Source organism: Cheilinus undulatus, linkage group 6 (assembly GCF_018320785.1).
Source record: "Cheilinus undulatus linkage group 6, ASM1832078v1, whole genome shotgun sequence".
NCBI classification, from domain to species: Eukaryota; Metazoa; Chordata; class Actinopteri; order Labriformes; family Labridae; genus Cheilinus; species Cheilinus undulatus.
The window spans coordinates 45,349,901-45,370,933 of NC_054870.1; the positions used below are offsets into that span (position 1 = coordinate 45,349,901).

The window sequence follows — 21,033 nt, forward strand, 5'->3', positions numbered from 1 at the left end:
TGCCTTTTGCAATGAAATGCCACTTTTTGCCCATTTTTCCCACCTTTTTAAAATTTTTGCCCATTTTAGTTACTTTTCACTCATTTTTTTGCCATGTTTTTGCCACTTTTAACTCATTGTTTGGTCTCTTCCCACTCATTTTTGCCACTTTCCTCACAGTGTTTGCTGCTTTTTGACCATTTTTGTCACTTTAACTTATTCTAATTGCCACTTTTTACCACTTAGATTGTAGCTCTTGCAAACATATTTTTCCAACAATTTGGCTCTTTGGTTGAGCAGGGTGGAGTAACACTGGGCTAAGGTGTACTATCAGCAAGTGTATACAATGGCTGCTGCTGATGTAGTGATTATCTCAGGTGTAGCTGCAGAAAAGCAGCAGTTCAAAAAGACCTACACCACATTTCTTTATGAAATAAAGAGCAAAAAACAGCATTAAAAGCTTTTCATGACAGAAAAGAGGTTTTCCCTCTTGCTTTACATGTTTGCATGAGTTTGTGATTAGGTGTACTTACAGTAAGTATATACAATTAGCTCAGATGTAGCTGATGTAGCAATGTAGCTGCAGAAAAGCAGCGGTTTACTAAAACAAGAGCAAAGAGACACACTGGAAGCTTCTCTTGGCAGAGAAGATGTTTTACACGTAGTTTTCCGCATGAATTTTGGCTACTGAAAAGCTCCGCCATTTGTATAGACCAGTGATATTCAAACAGTTTTTCCTAAGGCACACCTGAGATCAAGCCAAATCTCAAAGCCCAACATCGTCATATCCATGCAAAATCGCCTCTATGAATTTTATGACAATATCTTTAGTTGATGTACAGTTGTAGCAAGAATGCATGGTTGCTCAAATTTTCAATGCTTCACTATTTTTGAATAACTGGATAAAAAAACAAAACAAAACACGCTAACATGTGTATTTCTACAGCTTACTTTTCAGCCACATCAGCCTTATTCACAGTTCTTGTTTAAAGCAACTTACTGTAGCAAATTAAACACCTTTTTGTACCTGTTAAAAGTCATTTTTACACCAAATTATTAAAAAAAAACATGCACTAAAAAATACCAGAAATACTGCAGAAAATGTTAGTTTTCTAAGAGGTTGTCCAGTTTTTGGATACTTGTATAGTCACTGTAATCACACATGGTTGTAAAGATTCCCAAGGCACACCAGCGTGCCTCACCACACTATTTGAGAACCACTGGTATGGATGTCACCCCTTCCAGTGGATAGCAGAGGTAACAGATGTTTAAAATTGGCTACAACTTCTTAAAGTGTAAGTGAACCCCCGGCTCAGAGCTAACTCAGCACCTCCGTGATTCAAAAAATGCACAGAAAGTGAACAGTTTGGTTCCGAGAGGAGGGAGGGGAAAAGGACGGGGTTTTCCAGATGAGGCGGGAGTGACAGTGACGTCCCCTTGTCAGAGAGAGACACAGACAGAGTCCCACAGTACAGCTGCCTCATAGGGATCTTTTAAAATGGAGGAGTTTTCCCCTCTAGAGTCCCCCTGACGCAGGCTATAGTGTCGTGGTGGACCGTGGTGGTTCTGAGCACTACCTGTTCGGTCCATTGGCTCCAGCAGTGGCGTTACTATAGCTGGAGCTCTCAGAGCCGAGACAGTGCAGATGCAGGCAGGAGAGGATGGGGGTGGTCTTTGAATGGTAAAGTCAGTTAGAGGTGGTAACACTCTACCTTTTATATAGAGTTTGTGACGTAGAAACCGACGAAGCCCCACCTTTTCAGAAAAGATTTTTCAAGGCAGGTGTCCGTTTGAGCTAATTAAAAGCTGTAAAATCCAGATTTTTATCAGTTTGGTGCAGATTTCAGCTACAACACCAACACTGATGTGTTTTACTATAGTTCAGTCAGATACCTCAGTGTACAGTTGAAAAAAAAATGTTAAAGTGCTCACTGCCTCTTTAAGAACTGATAAAAACAGGTGTTTCTCTGTACACAGCCAGTGATCTTAAAGCATTTAAAAGCCTTAGTGACTAAATTACTGCCCACATGAATACCAGCGAGTTTCATGTTTCATTAAAATGTTAAAATATGCTCATCAAACCAGAGAACAATTAACATATGGGTACTTTTGATAGCAGTAAGAAATACTTTTGACTCATATCCAGCATTTAAGAGCAGTAAAACACAAAAGAACAAACGCTGCGATCCAGCATCATGTCTGTGCTTTAGCCAGTCTTGGGAAAACCAAGTCCGACAGTAAACCTGAGCATTCATTACCTTTTTAGCTTGTTCACAAAGATTACACATGACTGGACCTTGAAAATGACACAGCAAAGTCATTAATTTATTTACATGTACAAAAGATTTTCAACTAAACTGAATAGAGCAACCTGCTCTTACTCACATGCAGTCAGCAACACCAGATGGACATTTAACACACAAACAGCAGCACTTAGCATCACATCAGCTCTCAGTTAGCACATTAGCCACTACCATAATACAGCAGCTAACAACAGACAATTAACATCCTAGACATCCTATAACTAGAAAAGCGCTCAGAGAGTGCAGACCTCCGCCATTAGCCCTATCTCCCAATAGTAAAGGATCCTTTAAAAAATTCCTGGATCCAGACAGTAATCCGTATCACTCCAAAAATCTAATCAGTTCTTCCTTATGCCATTTCTGACATTCCCTGAAAATTTCATTAAAATCCATCCATAACTTTTTGAGTTATGTTGCTAACAAACTAACAAACTCTGCCGATCACATAACCTCCTTGGCAGAGGTAAAAAGGCATTTCTGTTTAATATCATACACAGTCCCTATACACATAGAATAAGATAAAATTGAGCTTAAGTTCTTGCAGTGATTGTCAAGAGAAACAGTTTAACTTTACCTCATAACCAGGCAGAACTGTGAAAAGTGCTCTGATACAGAGGCTGTGGGAGCAAAAAGCACTATTACAGGTCCTCCATTACTTTAATATCTTGCTTAGACACACTAGATTAGATTTCTGTTTTTGCTGCTGTATACTACAAATATCAGTTGATAACATGCACGTTTTTTCATCTGAAAGCTTAAACCATAATGCCAGTGCAACCAATATAGCATTGTAAAGTGCTGAGACGTGTGCTGTCATGACTGCTGAGTGCAGCCGCCATCATGCACAAAACCTGACGCCGTTGAAATTTCCCTTCATTCGTTGTGTACTGCAAGCAGCTGATTCATGGCTCACAACATGCATAGCAACACAGACCTGACTGTTGGGGATTGGCGCCACTTTTTATCATCTTTTCTCCTCATTTGGTCCTATTCTTGCATGTAGAGAAAACAGGTATGCTGATAAGTAAATAAATATTTTGGGGAACTGGTGATGGAAAAGACTCTTCAGTTAAAGACAACAAATGACCAGCAGTTAACAATCATCCAAACAGACATGGCAGACGTTTCCATGGTTACTGGAAACCTCACCTATCAGAGATGTCCCTGCTACACTCTAGGATTGCGGGTACTTTAGTAGTTTTTGGCTGAGATCGCAAATAAATGACATTTTTATTTAAAGGAGGCTAATATTTTACAAAATTACAGTATATCTTCTACACAAGCACAAATCATTGTTTCACACTCTGGTAGCTCATGGTAAGTCTAACTTGGATACTTAAAGCTAGGGGTGTAACGGTACAGAAAAATTTCGGTTCGATACGTACCTCAGTTTTGAAGTCACGGTTCGGTACGTTTTCGGTACAATGATTGAAGCAAATAAATAAAATTTAATTTTGATTTTTTAATTAAATTGTATTAAAATAAATGGGCTGAATAAATTACATTTAAATTATAAATAATGCTGCGACCTCCTTCCAAAAGTTCTTCAATGATTATAAACATTACTAAATAAATACATTTTTGAATTACTAGGTTTTTTTCATTGATACATTGACATGTTTATACCCATTCTTTAATCTGGTTTTCTGTCTGTGTATGAGCCTGGCTCCACATGTACACGTCTGTACCCTACCGAGAGGCCCGTACCGAATCGGTACAGCACGAATACACGTACCTTTCCACCTCTATTTAAAGCCAATAGCCAATCAGGAAGAAGCCTGAGTGAAAGAGGAAGCACAACAAACACAGCCATGGCAATTACAATAAACAGGAAGCATAAAGTTAGCTTGTGGTAAATATAACTTGGATACTAATAACGATTTATATTGATCAAATCTCAAATAACATTGTTTATTAATGGTGGAGCTTATCAATGGAAAAAAATTCTGGTGTGGCTTTCGCTTTTGGTGCGGCTCTTTGCTCTTGTTTTAAAAAAACTGCTGCTATACTACAGCTACATCCAAACTAGTCATTAAACCAGCATTGCACACAACGGCAATGCATAACCTTTTCTCTGAGTTACTTGGAGTGTTCTTTTGTCTTTATGGTGTGATGGTAGCCTGGAATATTGTTTAACCATTGACTGGACCTTCCAGACACAGATGTCTCTATACGTGAGACACATTCACTACACACAAGTGATCAATCAATCCATCCATCCATCCATCCATCCATCCATCTGATCTTTTGCTCTTAATTCTGACCTATTTTTAGCATGTTATGTAAGGCTCAGTGATGAAGATAAAAAGTGAAAGTCCCATACTTCTCTACTATTATATTCCTACTATTACAGCATTCTGCAGGCTAGTTTAATCTCCCACGGTAACTTTATGCTTGTGAAAAGATTCATTTTACTATCAGTTACCTTTGGGTGCTCTAAACAGCATTCAGCCAAATTCACAAAGGGCCATTATCACTCTTGAAACGAAGGGGGTGATGGGATTCTAAGGGTGAATTACATCAGGTTTCTGTTACTCATTCAACCAAAACACAGGCTGCCTCACACTCTCAGGGCCCGAGGTGTTATATTTGATAAACACAAGATCATCAGAAATGGCCGTAAATACACGAACGGCTAACTCATCACTGCACGGCAAGCTGAAATACTGCTGGTTGCAGAACATGTCATTACATAATGATGTTAACATAATATTTACAAAGAAGCTTAGGAATTGCCTCTGAAATGCATTCATGTATGGATTATAGCACCACACTCTGTCAAATATTATTACATAGCATTTCCACTTTGCTGCGTATTTGTATAATACGGTGCAAACCAACAGGAGCTGCAGAAGGGAAAAAAAAAACAAACGACACACAGGAGCAGATTGTGAAACGCACTCTGACACAGGCTGCATGTGTACGGCTCTCATCGTAGCAGCTGGGTAAACAACACTTCTCCTGAGGTACACATGCAGCATGCATTATACTATTATATTGTTTTCAATCTCAAAGCTGACAGAAAATGCAAAGATTAAGGCTAAACATAAGGATGAGGATGTTAAGCAGGAAGAGTATGAGCACTGAGAAGGGATAAAATAAAGTCACACAAACAAAAGAATAAAATAAAGACTGCATTACGTAACTGTTCGTAAACACAAGAATGTTTGTTTGCAGTGTGGACTCGTGGGAACTCAAGCATCCTTCCTTGTCTGGAAACATTTGAAATAAAAATGATAAGCCCAGTCATTAACATTTTAACTCGCAAACAAAGCGAATATCTAAAACAGGCAGGAGTGGATCTAAAGGGAAAAAAACAAGACTGTATTAACAGTACTGTACATTTCACAAGCATTGTATTCTCTTTGCTATTTTCTCTGCATGAATCTTTAACAAGAGGTGTGGGTATTGTGTAAAAGGTAACCATTAATAATTCTGATTGAAGTCATCTTAAATATGCGTTAATATTTAATGAACTAAACTCTTGAGGCATTCAAGCATCAATAGCACTTCCTCATCTTCCCTTCCTCCATTTCCTGCTTCTCCATGAAGCAGCCTTGTGGATTAAAGTGCACATGGGAGCCAAGAGCTGAAAATATTACATGTAGAAAAACACTGTACTCTTTCGTGATGTCTACTGGACAAACAACTTAAGCTCTCCTTAAATACAGGGCTTCCTCAGACATGTGGAGAAGTCAGCCGGTGGGAAATAGTGGCCAGCATGGGTGCTCCCAAAGCGCATAATAACAAGAGGGCATCTAGGGGACCTTCGCAAGGAAATTTTTATTCTCCAATGCTTATTTCCCTGCAATCTGTGGAATAGTTAAGCAAAAATTTGTGCTGGGAATTTAATTATGTAGAGTGCCTATAAAAAGTATTTCCCCCCTTGGATGTTTTACCCTTTATTGATTTTATTAATCCATCATGGTCATAATTTAGGTTTTTTAGTGTCAAAGTGAAAACAGATTTCTACAAAGTAATGTCAGTTAAATAAAATGTCATGTAAAATAAGTGACTGCATAAATATTCACCCCCTTCAAGTCGGTATTAAGTAGATGCACCTTTAGCTTCAATCACAGCACTGAGTCTATGTGGATAGATCTCCATCAGGCTCAAACATCTGGACACTGCAATTTTAATTCTTCGCAAAACTGCTCAAGCTCTGTCAGGTTGCACATGGATCAGACGTGAACTGCCCGTTGTAAGTCTAGCCACAAATTCTCTATTGTATTGAGGTCTGGGCTTTGACCCGGACACTCCAGAACATTCACCTTGCTCTCTTCAAACCATTTCTGTGTAGCTTTCTCTGTATGCTTTGGCTCCATGAGGCAGAAGCTCATTGAGCTACATGCTAAGATCTGTAACATGTTTATCTTAAACTGGCTCCTATTAGAAATGGTCAAGAAGAGTTTGAGTGTCTTATTGATTGAAAGCAAGCATACCAGCATACTAACAATTACAATGACGACAAACAGATGTTGAGTGACTCAGTTTAGGTCAGGTCAGGTATAGGAGCATATGCTGGTTCAGCACTTTGCTGTGTCAACCTTGTACTGTTCTGGCATCCTGATGGCCATCGTTCATGTCTGTGCCAGACCCATGCCCCATCCCTCCAGGTTTCCTCCCAGCTGCCCCCTCCATGATGCATGCAGTCATCAGCCAACCGGGTCCTGGGGACCTAGTATGTGGCGAGCTGGATCAGACCTGAGAAGGTATGCCAGGTGCCCATAAAATTACAACTGCTGTTCCCTTATCAGGCAGCTGACCCTTCAGGAAATGGTAGTCATATTCCCAGTCATGATCTGCTGACAGCCAGCTGATCCCAATTATAGCCTCCCAGCTCCACAGCCAATCACAGCTCTTTCTCTCAAAACAGCGGTCTATTTAAACATGATGTATTTCTCACTACAGTATTCCCTTCTGGTATTAATGCTGATGCACCACACTGCTGCTGGCAAAGCTTAACCCCCTCCACTCCAGCCTCCTCTTTAGCATAAAGCTTGTTGCACCCTCATATTTAACCCTTTACCTACTGAGCCGGCACCAGTCTGTGTTTTATATGTCCAGAGTATCATTACCGTAACTCTGTCAAAGTTTGTCCTATCAGAAAAATTCCAACGGCGTTGGAAAGCTAAGAATTGTGGGCATGCACACATATTTGGTTCATTACAGTACTCGCAGTGATGTGGACATTTATAGCTAAACACCAGAAGTATCGCGAGACCGCTACACGGATTCTCAACACTGTAACTCCTCTAAAGTTTGCTCAATCTAAAAATTCCAATGCTGACAGAGAGCTGAGAATCTGTGCTTTCTGGCAATTTATGATGTGTGGTATATGTATTAAGGTAATGTCGAACAGCACCGCGAAAATGGCAAAAGGAAAAGGAGAGTGAAGGAAGAGAGTAAAAGGAGAGCGAGCCGGAGTGGCGTTTTGTTTTCAAAAAATAGCATTAGATGGTGGCATTTGTGCGTGTCTGTCATGTGCAATAGCAATATGTTACTTGAGGATGTTGAGAATGCATTTTTCCACCTTTATTTGCACTAATTTTCGCCTATGCATATAGCTATCTTTTGCACTGTGTTTTGCACACCAAGAGTCCTAGACTCAAAAAATGACTGGTGATTGTTCTAAACATGTATAGGTTCACATTTCAAATGTCAAATCAAAACTTCATGAGCAATAACAACATTTCTTCTCATAAAAGCCATGAAAAACAAATTCATTTTTGTGTTTTTCTTCTTTTAAACTGCTGACAATTCCATATAATGTGCAATAATCATTAACCAGATGTTGAAAAGTCAAGTTCAACTACTCCTGGGAAAAGGGACCAAAGCTCTCAGGCTTTGGGCATCTCCTGACTATTTTACAGCCATAATAACAAAATATGTCCAAATCGCCATTTTTAGACTCAGTAGGTGAAGGGTTAAACTATGCTATGATGGATTCACTGCTTTTGAACTAATATTATTGTATTTAGTACACATTGTCATGAAAGTATACATGCATATGGGGGGTTCTAGCCATGCGCTCCCTGGAGAGTCAAATCATGCTGCTTGGCTAACCCAGGGAGCATCTTTAGTGCAGAGCCTTCACTGTCAAGCAAAACTGTAAATCCATTCTGCATTAAAATGGTAAAATGTATGACCAGTTTTCCTGACTGTACCAAGGGAATGTTTGCCTCTTGCAAAGTGATGACTGTTGACTGCTGATGAGGACAGTACATGCCACCTTAGAATGAAGCAACATTTACCAACTACAATATATTACTTTATCATTTAAATGTAAACTCTACAATAAAGATAAGTGTAGATAAAGGCAAATATAAGGGTTGAAAGTTTAAAAACTATCCTTAACAATGAATAAATTGAAACGAAATATATTGTGGGACACACTGTTCCTTAATCCTTGTAAGATAACAAGTACAAGTCTTGTGCACCTGACTTGCTCAGTGAACCCATTGCCTCATGTGCAGTCCAAGTTAGTGGAATTACTCGACAACCTCCACACTCTCACCATTCACAGACACAGACTCAATAGCAGCATCCAAGGCACCCCCACATGCCTGGATCTTTGTTTTGGCCCAGGAGATGTGAATCCCCAACGCTTCAGCCTCCTTACTCACCAAGTTAAGAGCCCCCATGAGGACAAGTCTCTGCCAGGATCACAGCACCATCAGCAAACTCCAGATCAGTGACTTCGCCAAATGACACTCCACATTTCACTGTCTGTTACCCACCCCATTATCCAGCCCATACAGGTACTGAAGAGCATAGGGGCTAAGACACAACCCTGCCTCACCCCAGAGCCCCCATTCTCCACAGCACTCTCTGTACCAGAATACGGGGCTGACATCAGCTGGATGAGACAACGTGATGCTCAGTTTTACAGTTAATATTCACAAATTAGCATTAAACACAAACTAAAATGTCAACCTTGTACAAATTTATTTGTGAATGCAATAGAGTACATGTGTCCAGTGGTCTGTCACTAAAGAATACATTTTCATCATACTAGCTGGAGGCGAAGTAGGACTTTAACTTGTCGCCTGTTGAGCACAAAGCCGGTCACTGTTGGGTTTCCATTGTTAGAAGAAGGCATAATTACTTCACACATTGCACATAGTTATCATTATACTCAGTATTTCACGAGCATGAATAAGGTCTCCTCATGCCTGTGGAAATATATGATGGAAATGAAAGGACAATGTCTGAAATACATTATTGACTAAAGCAAGGCATTAAGACACAGCAAGCCACCTTATTAACATGGCTGTGAGAGCACTTAAACTCCCTGCTGTAGAGCGGATGCCTGACATTAAGAGGAGGTTGTTAAGAAAAGTTTCTTTTAGTTTCACCGGAGAAACTACAGTTGTTAGGAAATAAGACTTTATAAAGTTGGAGGTATCTTTTAGAAAATTCAGCACAGCGGTCCTGAGTTCTATGTTGATTATCCGGCTCTGTTGCTGGAGGAAGACATTTCTGCCTTTTCAGCAGAATTCATTTTCATTAATCCCTTTACTTAACAACAGGCTCTCATTCTACTAACCGCTCAGGGCTCTCACTCACCAACTGTTAGCAGATCAGCCTCTTAATAAAGCTGCCTAATCTACGCCGCATTGATCCGTGTGGCTCCTTTCTTTGTAACACTTACGTTCATCACACAGCAGACCTTGTCGTCCATAAGGGCAAAGACACACAGCCTCCAGCGGCGACTTTGGTATGCATGTGGCTCCGTGACCGCAGGGGTTGCGCTCGCAGGCGTTGAACTGGCACAGCCGGCCTGTGTAGAGCGGCGGGCACTCACAGAACCAGTCGTCAGCATCGCTAAACATGCAGACACAAAGAGAGAGACATCATTAGGCCAGAGGTGAAAATGGACCGTGGCATTGCAGCAACACGTGCAGATCCTTTACAAGCTTGCACAGCGGCCTGCAGAACACACAGGGAGAGGAGTGATGAGAGAAAAGATATCAAGAGTAAATGAGTCCAGCAATGCTTGTTAAAAATGAGACCTGCTGCAGAAACTAAAGCTGATAGTTATGGAGAAAAATATGATTCCTGTTATGGATTTATTCATCTTTGCAGCTCCTCTAGAGGTCTTTACATGCCTTTTGGTAAAACTAAACACATGCACTGAGACAAATACCAGCAGAGAGCGCATGATTAGTGGAGTGTCATAAAATTTAAACCAGAAGATGTACAGGATTTTCTGTGTCTTCGTTTCTCGATTCATATGGGTGCACTTCCTCCTCTCTTGGCAAGCAGAGGAGGCTGACTTAGCATGCAAAGTACTCTCCAGACAGGGACTTTATAAAACGCTCTGAGAGGTGCACAACTTTGAAAGGTATAATATCAGATAGAGGAGGCATTGGTGGGGTTTCAAATCTATAAATTAATAATGTGTTTTATGCAGCAGCCCTGCAGGATGTATCTTGCTCCTTGAGAAACTGGCTTCATGAAATGAAATATTTACCTTCTGTCACCAGGGCTGAAGCATTGTTAGATATGACTGTATTGAAGTACAAAGGAAGCAGTTTAATTTCTTTTGATTATTGGCAGGCTGCTAACATCAATTCTTGAGACATTTTAAGGCACAGTGATACAAAAATACACCATGTCGCTGCCAATTCTGGCTGCTTTTTTAATCATCACACTCGTAATTTGTCTGAAAAGAACAGACATTGTTATTCGTATGATCTCTGACAACATGCAAGAGGAGAAATCAAATATTTAATAGAGCTACTCCTGATGCAGTCTCCATGTTTCAGTGCTTTGCGTGCAGCTAATTTGTCCTCAACATTGTCAGTTAGCATTTAAATATTGGTGGCACAAAGATTGCGTGGGTTTTATCTCCAGATGCTCCAGTTTCCTCCCACAGTCCAAAAAACATGCCGGCTGCAGACTTGAAATCGCTGGTAGGTGTCAATATAAGTGTGAATGTGTTTGTCAGTTGTTGCTGAGAGACTAAAGCTTCTCCAAGGCTCCAATACTGCCATCCACTCTGCACATGATAAGCAAGAGTGGCAAACAGATTGAAAGAAGGAAACTCAAAATCATTTAATTTTTCTCCAGACTTGCAGCAGATTTTGCAGATGTCATGTTCGCAAATTTTGAATAAACTGGCATATTTTCAAAGACAAGTTATTCAAGCTCGCAGTGAATCTCATTCTGAACTCACGTCTTTGTGGGAAATATCCTACAAACGGGTTATGTTGCTCGCTGAAGGATGCGTTTATTCACTTGGGCTTTAACATGACCTTACATGTTTTCACTCAGTGTGAAATGAATCAAATCTCATGCGAGATGCAGTTTTGTCCAATTGAATTACAAAATATTGGCTCACATTTAAAAGGAGAAATACAAGAGAGCAAAAAATGCTTTCGCGAACTTCAACGGGTAAACAGCAACTCTCCTTCAGTGAAATGAAAGCATCTAATTAAAAGAACAAAAAAGCTTAAGAATGAAAAAAACACGCACATTTTATAAGACATTCTTTTATATTTCAGTTCTTATGTTTCCATGTTTCTTGATTGTGATAGTAAAGTTCTGAATCTGATTTGCAGTTTTTGACATTTTCTTTATGCAAAAAACCTCGTTAATTTCAAAGTGGAAACAAAAAACCATTTATGTGTAGCTTTCTCTGCTTCAGTTCATTGTGTTGCTGGAAAATAAATCTTCTCCCAAGCCATGGTTCTCATGCAGACTAAAATAGATAGTCCTGCATTCATTTTACCTTCTACCTTTACAAGCCATCTAGGGCCGGCTGCTGAGAAGCATCCTCACAGCATAATGCTGCCACCACTGTGCTTCACAGTGGGGATGGTGTGTTTTGTGGTGATGTGCACCATTTTGGTCTTATCCGACTACAGGACTCTGTTCCTCTTGCCCATTGAGTCTCCCACAGTGTTAATTTTGGTAGCTATTTCTAATTTTAGTCTTAGTTTTAGTCTTTAAATGAAATGCGTTTTCGTTTTAGTCCCATTTTAGTCATTTCTACCCTTTTTAGTTTTAGTCTAGTTTTAGTCAACAAAAACTCAAAACATTTTAGTCTAGTTTTAGTCCATAAAAAGTCCTCACGTTTTGGTCTTTACTTTTAGCCCAAGCTTTTATTTTCTTGCTCAAATCAGGTACCAAGTCATGGTAGTGTGTTCTATACACCCTGCCAGACCTGGGTCCCTGCTTTCTACAGCTGAGAGACAGAATAGCCACAGCTACAATGTTTATTGACAGATTTACCCACAGTGGAAAAATATCATGGATTTTGAATGTCTGAGGAAAACTACATTACATTTTAGTCTAGTTTTAGTCATCTTGACAAAAACTAAACTTACTTTTTGTCAGTTTTAATCATTACAGATCTATTTTTGTTAATCTTAGTCTAGTTTTTGTCATGGAAAAAAAGGCTGTCAACAAACATTTTTTTTAAAGATTTTTGGGCTTTTTACGCCTTTATTTTATAAAGGAGAATAGTGGATAGAGTCGGAAACAGAAGAGAGCGTGAGGAGACACATGTGGCAAAGGGCCACAGGTCAGATTCAAACCCAGGCCACCCGTGTACATGGGTAGCGCCTTATAGACCGCTCGGCTATCTGTGCACCCCTGTTGACAACCATTTTTAGTCATAGTTTTAGTCGATGACATTAACACTGGCCTCCCACATGACTTTTGGTGAACTCTTACAGAGATTTTATGAGTTTTCTTCAACAGTGGCTTTCTCTTTGCCACTCTCCCATAAAGCTTTGACTGGTGAAGAACTTGGGCAGCGGTTGTATGCAGAGTCTCCCCAATCTCAGCTGCTGAAGCCTGTAACTCCTTCAGAGTAGTCATAGGTGTCTTGGTGGACTCTCTAACTAGTCTCCTTCTTGCACAGTCACTCAGTTTATTAGGACTGCCTGATCTAGGCAGATTTACACGTGTGCCATATTCCTTCCATTTTTTGATGATGGATTTAACTGAACTCTGGGGATATTCAGTGTGTTGGAAGTGGTTTTGTATCCATCCCCTGACTTATACTTGCCGTATTCCTTTGTCTTCATGGTGTAATGGTAGCCATCTTGACAATATTTTTTTTTCTCTCATTAATCTACACTCAATGTCCCATCATGACCAAGTGGAAACTGAATTTTATTTATTTATCTGCTAATTTATTAAGAAGAGAAAAACTGAAATATCACACTGACATAAGTAGTCAGACCCTTTGCTCAGCTCTGAATTGAAGCACCTTTGGTATCAATTACAGCCTCGAGTCCTTTTTAATATGACGCAACAAGCTTTGCACACCTGGATTCGGGGATTTTCTGCCATTCATCTTTGCAAATCCTTTCAAGCTCAGACAGGCTGGATGGGGACCATCGGTGGACAGCCATTTTCAGGTCTCTCCAGAGATATTTAACGGGGTTCAAGTCAGGGCTCTGGCTGGGCCACTCTAGGACATTCACAGAGTTGTCCATGAGAACTCCTGTGTTGTCTTGGCTGTGTGCTGAGGGTCATTGTCATGTTGGAAGGTGAACCTTGAGCCCAGTCTGAGGCCCTGAGTGCTGTGGAACAGGACATCTCTACTTTGCTCCCTTCAGTTTTCCCTTAACCAGTCTCCCAGTCCCTGCTGCTGACAACACCCCTACAGCATGATGCTGCCACCACCATGCTTCACTGCTGGGATGGTATTAGGCAGCTGATGAGCAGTGCCTGGTTTCCTTGAGACATACAGTAACGTTTAGAATTGAGGCCAGATAGTTCAATCTTTGTCTCATCAGACTGGAGAATCTTGTTTCTCACAGTCTAAGAGTCCTTCAGGTGCTTTTTTGAAAACTCTAAGAGGGCTTTTGCGTGTTTAACACTGAGGAGAGGCTCCTCCTTGGACCAGATTGGTGAAGGGCTGCAGTGATGGCTGTGCTTCTCTAACAGGTGACATTTGTGATAAAAAAGAGAGGTGGAATATTTTGTTGTCTCCAAACAGGGTAGAGAGTGAAGATTGTGAGGGAGTAATGCTTAAAACACTTGGCTTTTAATTGGCCTAATCAAAAACGTGCATGTGTGGGGTGACAAAAGGTTAGTTTAATTTGGCTGAAATAATCACTTTGATTACAAAACTGAAGCAATGTTTGCCAACTAATCAGAATATTTAATCACAAATGCACAAAGTTAGTACATGCTGTATCCAATGTCATTCAAAGACTACATCACACTAAAGGCTGGATGAATAATGAAAGTTGAATACATTCAAAGTTTAATGAGAACTAGATAAAATGATAATTTATGATACCCTTGTTGGCTGGAACAATAGTCTGTGCATGCATTTCTACATGCATTTCTCATACTTCATAAGTTATTTACAGAACTTTCTTTTCAAGTGCTTGTTGATATGCAAATACTGTTCCACAGTAAAGCACTGATGAGGCTCTGCAGTCTTCAGTTCTCTGGATGAAAGCATTTAGCCCATTTCATCCTTTGTTAAAATAAAAAGAAGCAGTGGGTTTTGCAGATTTTATTTATAGAAAAGAAAAGGAAAGCTTTGGTACTGAGACACCATTTGCATTCCAGTGCTGTAAACAGCCAATTGGACCCTGCAGACGGACAGTGGGAATCTTAGTGGGTGGGAGGATAATCATTTGAAAGACTGCAATCTCCCGACTCAATAATTTGACATCTGAATCTTACTGAGCAAACAGGATGAAGTGGAATTTACTCATGACATTCACCTGCAGCACTCAGGAGCCTGTTTTAGCAGACGGCTGTTCGATTTTTCCCGACCTCTTCCAGGCAGCCTCGCAAACATTTCCTTGGCGGTGAAGACGGGTGATGTCTGGTAAGTTTCCCTCACAGAGGCTTTTGAAACAGTCAGCCATAGAAAGGCTTACTTCAGATGGTACTTGAAATAAAATCCTTTAGAATGGAAGCATAAAGCATGATGGGAACTTTTCTCAAGGGATCAAACATTATCTCTGCGGTCCAACCTGGAACACACTGCACTCTGCAGAAAGCTATGCCTCTCTCGAACACTTTAAAAGTAAATGCACATGTTTAGACTCTAAACTTTTCCAATGCACCGGTGTATTAATGCAAGTCTTATCTAAACTTCTGTTGCACTCTCTGAAGGGGGGGAATCTTGTAAAAGCATTGCCCCTTTATGAATCTAATGTCTGGCCTCCACATCTCTGATGAATTAGAATTATTTAGCTTTCTTCTCTGCAGAAAGGACTCAATCAGACTGAAACAAAGGTAAAAAGACTTTAGTTTAGGTACAGTCAGCTGTCCATGTAACCAGTCTCTTTAAAGGCCAATATTGTCATGCTTCCAACCAGGCAATAGCTAGGGCCAGAGGCATTCTGTTTTCTGGTTGTCAGTCCATTTGTCCATAACTGGGCTATGTGGCATGAAATATTTAGAACACTTCAAGGTTTTTCACAAAAACTCTGCAATGATGCCCACTCTAACTCAGTGATGACTTAATAGACTGTAAATTAAAGGCCAAAGGTCAAGGCCCACCACCAAACCAACTCTACTGTGCCACAATCAATAGATATCTTAAGGTTAAGGTCATTGGTCTCATTTTCATCACTTACTTGTAGATGCAAAACTTAAAGAGGACTTTAGGGGTTTTCATCAAAATTTGCACAAATGTCCATTTGGACTGAACAGAGGACTTTATATGGGGGTCAAGACTAAAGGTCTAGGTCTTCAGATATCATATTATCCTGTACTTGGGGGCAATATTCCAAAATACTTTGAGAGACTTTCCTCAAATTTCGCACAAATGTCAACTCAGACTAAAGGGTGAGCTGATAAGAAGTCAACAGTCAAAATCATTTGGCCTCGTATATTTCCCTTGCTTTAGAATGCATAACAAGAAACAGGATTTCCTTCAGGCTTTGCCACCACTTTTATGCCTCTGATTGACTACACTGGTGTTCTGTAACCTTATGCATCTTCCCAGTACCTTAAATTTGTAAATGCAGTACACCACAAGCACTGAGGTTCATTACCAGTAAAAAGTCCTCCATTGTATTGGGTGGCCTTCTTTAACCACTAAGTAAAATCATCGACATGTCCTCATGTATAAGGCTATATTTTATCTGCTTACATCACACTTGTACAATCATGTGAAAAGTTCTAGACGCAACAGTCCTCGCTCTCTGACTAAGGCCGTTTTCACACCTGATAGTTTGGAGGAATTCGGTTCAGTTTGGGGCTCAAATTGAAACATTGTTGCACTTTCCTGCAACCTGACACGCAAGATGGATTTGTTTCACACATCCATCCAGAAAACCTCCCATAGACAGCATTTGAGAATGGGCAGAGCCTTTGAAAAAAACTTGGAGGGTGATTGGATGAATGTTCTGTCTGCCACATCTTTACGGGCCAATCAGAACAACAAAACACCTGACATCGTAGGTGTGTGCCGCTACTGAGGAGTAAACTCCATAGAGAGCTGCATAACTTGAACCATGGCGACTGTAGACATGTAAGTACACGACTTTTGTGGTATTTGAAAAGAAAACAACTCACTGCTGTTCTTTGTTCTTCTTTTAACAAAGAAATGTTATCAAGTTCTGACAACACTGGCACTTTTGCAGCATCCACGCTAATATCTTCTGCCATAATTGCACTGGTCTCTTGCTGCAGCTTGCTTGCATCCTGAGTCCGCCATGCCCGAAAGTACTGCCTCTTACTCCTGATTGGTCCTGTCACGTTCTTAACGAGCCCAATCTGTTCAGACAGGAGCTTTGCAAGATGGATTTACCAGTGAGAAACATGGAAACGGGTGAATCCATCTGCTTTGCAAGGTTAACTGACTTCAAAATGAAAAATTTCAACAGCATTTGTTTATTTCAAAGATTTCAACCATAAAATCATGCCAAAGTATTCTAATGTGACTTTCTCACAATTAAAATACCACTTTAGGCTTGTAATCCTTGCCTGTTGCAGTTTCTCTGAGAGCATTTCAAACTTTTTTTTTGCCTGAATATTTCTCCTCTTTCAGGAGACAAATGTAACTTAAGAATTAAGAATGTTTTAAGTTTTGCACTTTTAATGCCTGGCATAGTTGTAAACTGCTCGAAACATGGCCTTTTTGTAGCACCTCTATGCAGAAATCACATCTTGCCCCCCATCTTGAGCTCTCAGCTATGGTGTGGCATCATATTTAAAGAATAGCTAACACTGCAATTTCACTATCTAGCAATTTTTACCCTGCTAAAACCCAGCATAAAACCACAGAGCAACAGCTCTAGTTTCGCATAAATATATTTAATTGGACAGACTGACACAAAGATATGAAAACCCCATTTTAGGTAAAATTAGCTGTCTGTTTCTGCAGCCCCTGACTGAATGACTGATATTTCTCTGTGAACATATCCAATACTTTGAGTGCATGCTGGCAGGCTTTGGCAAGCTGTGATCGAACCAAATAAAAGAAGTCGCTTTGGAAAGAATAAAAAAACAGGAAATATGTTGATCTGAATAGCTGTTGGAACCAAAACTGATGCAGGAGTGTCTGAATAAATTAATAACATCAAAACAAATGGGCAAGGAAATCAGAGATGAACAAAAGACGGTAAAACATCAACAAAGTGGAGTCAAAGTGCACACTGACGACTGGATAGTGATGGATGAACGTAACAGAGAATAAACAAGGTGATTTTTTTTTTGTCTTTAGTGTCTTTAGTCTTTAGGAAGTCTAACACCTCACTGGAAGAGAACAGCTTTCCTAATCTGATCACAATGTTCTCCACAAAAAGGACCTGAACAGAACACTTAATAAGATACAATCAAGTATCGGAAGCTCGGCCCAGCTTACTTTTTCTTTGTTCATGACCAAAGAAAAACCACTTCCCTACATATGTCTTTTTAGGTTCAGAACTATATGCTCTCTGTAGATAGCTGCACTGTTTTACAAATTATATCTTGTGTCTTCTATCAAGATTGAGACATTTGTACCAACTCAGATCTGGTTTCACTTATATGGTGCTTTATTCAAAACCAAAGCCAAAAATTCTTCTCTCTCATTGACGACTTTCAGTGAAGTTAACATAAAAGCTGCATGCAACCCGATTTTCACACATGCACTCCTGCAAATCTAAAAATTTTCAGTCAAGAAGGCCCTGAAAGTATTTGCCCTCATCCTGGTTTCTAATTTTTTGCATTTTTGTAAAACTTAAATGTTTCAGATCATCAAACAAAATTCAATATTAGACAACAATCACCTGAATAAATACAAAATGCAGTTTTTAATGACTGGAAAAAAGCCATCCAAACCTACCTGGCTCTGTGTGAGAAGTACCTGACCCCCCTTGTCAAATTGTGAATTGACCATATTTTTGAAAAGCTTAGATCAGTTTCACTAACCACGCCCAGGCCTGATTACTGCCAGACTTGTTGAATCCAGAATCCCTGAAATAGAACCTGCCTGACAAAGTGAAGTAGGCTACAAGATCTCATTAAACAACACATCATAGCGCCATCTAAAGACATTCAAGAACAAATGAGAAACAACGTCACTGACATCCATCAAACTGGAAAGGATTACAAAGCCATTTCTCAAGCTTTCACCATGGTGAGAGCCATTATCCACAAATGGAGAAAACTTGGAACAGTGGTGAACCTCCCCAGTAGTGGCTGGCCTGCCAAAATGACTCCAAAAGCGCACCGTTGACTCATCCAAGAGGTCACAAAAGAACCCAGAGCAACATCTAAAGACCTGCAGGCCTAACTGGCCTCAGTTAAGGTCAGAGTTCAGGATTCAACAATAAGAAAAAGACTGGGCAAAATGGCATCCATGGGGGAGTTCCAAGGCCAAAACCACTGTTGACCATAAAGAACACAAAGGCTCGTCTGAAATTTGACAAAAAACTCTTGATGATCCCTGAGACCTTCTGTGGACTGATGAGACAAAAGTTGAACTTTTTGGAATGTGTGTGTCCTGTCACATCTGGAGTAATACTAACACAGCACTTCACAAAAACAGCATCATACCACCGGTCCAACATGTTGGTGGCAGTGTGATGGTCTGGGGCTAATCTGCTGCTTCAAGACCTGGACGACTTGCCATAATTGATGCAACTATGAATTCTGAAATTCTGAAGCAGAACGTCCAGCCATCAGTTTGTGACCTCAAGCCATAGTACACTTGAGTTATGCAGAAAGACAATGATCCGAAACACACGAACAAGTCCACCTCTGAGTGGCTTAAAAAATTATAGTTTTGGTGTGGCCTAATCTGAGTCTGGACTTAAATCTGGTTGGTGTTGTGGCATGAGATTAAACAGGCTGTTTATGCTGGAAAACTCTCCAATGTGGCTGAATGAAAACAATTCTGCAAAGAAAATTGTGCCAAAATGAAAAAACAACAGAGTCATATTCAATAATGATGCTCTGTGAAGTTCAACATCCCAACCAAATGCAACATTTTCTTTCCTTTTCAATCAGATCTGCTACAGCTACAGCGCCCAGCTCTGCCCAGGGACACTGTGAGACATTTTACTACAGTTTTATATCTTATTGAAGATTTACGTCTGTACTGCGAACGATCAGCTTGAGACTGAGGGCCACAAGAATGCAGAGAGAGATGGGAGAGTACTGAGGGACAGACTGCTGTGTTGGTTTTGGTCTTTTCAAGGAATCTGTTGCCAACAAAAAATATACTTGAGCAGCCTCCACAAAATCATCCTGATTATTTTCAGTGACAGTTATTTTTATTCAGCGCTGTCAGATGGAGATGGTGAACAGTGTTCATGAACCTAAAATGAACTTTCCTTAAAGCCTCGGAAATTTGGCTTGAAACTGAAAAAATGCACATGAATAAAATCAAAGCTGAGGCACATTTGAATCCAGAAAAAATCAGTGTGAAAATAAACCTTCATGACTGGAAGCAACCCTGGATCACTAATCTACATATTTCATTTAAAAAAGAACATGTTCATGACTGTGTAGGCGGATCTTATTTGGATCACCATCTTCAAAACAAACACTATATGGACAAAAGTATTTGGCCACACCTGTTGATTACTGGATTCTGGTGTTTCAATCAGACCTGCTGCCACAAGTGTATAAAATCAAACACCTAACCAGGGTTACACAGCCCTATATGCTACAGCATTGGTCTGAAGCAGAAAACCTAAACATGAAACCTGAGATTTATCTGATGTTCCTGTGTATTACAGATCCAGATACCCCCACCTGTAGCTAGGACATAAGAAGCTAGCCTAAGAGACATGAGTTCTTCCTCACAGTCCAAAGATGTGCTCGTTAGCTTAATTGGTGACTCTGATTTGCTGGTAGGTGGGAATGTGAATGTTTGATTGGCTCTACATGACAGCCCTGTGACTGACTTGAGACCTGGCTATAGGACCCCACCTGTGACCCTGAAGGGAATGAGGGGTACAGATAATGAATGGATAATTATTCAATCAGCTGATTAATGTATGTTAGAGCAGTGTAAATCAATATTAAGTACTGATCCTTCATGTTTCTCCTCACCTGCTTCAGCTGTTTTCACGGACACGTGCAGCAGATGTGATGAAACCTTGATGTCGCTGCACAGTCAGAAGGCTGGTTTCTAATTTAGGTTTCCAGTGAATCTACACATTAAATCAAGATTTTAGTGCAGAAATTCACTGACCTGTTGTTCTCTCTTGTATTTAATGATGTTATTATTATCTGGAGCAGGCCTGCCAAAAGAATTGGCTGGGCTGCTGACAAACCCAGCAACTGGGCCTTCCCCAGGAGTGATTTATTCATGATATCAGTGCAT

General features: G+C 40.2%; 1 protein-coding gene across 1 annotated transcript in view; it reads right to left on the minus strand.

Annotated features, from left to right (window-relative positions):
* eys (eyes shut homolog) overlaps positions 1 to 21,033 on the minus strand; it is a 425,152-nt gene that overhangs the window by 22,700 nt on the left and 381,419 nt on the right. The window contains exon 44 of the mRNA XM_041789003.1: positions 9,937 to 10,109. Within this exon, the coding sequence (XP_041644937.1) occupies positions 9,937 to 10,109 (173 nt within the window). The remainder of the gene's footprint in view (positions 1 to 9,936; positions 10,110 to 21,033) is intronic.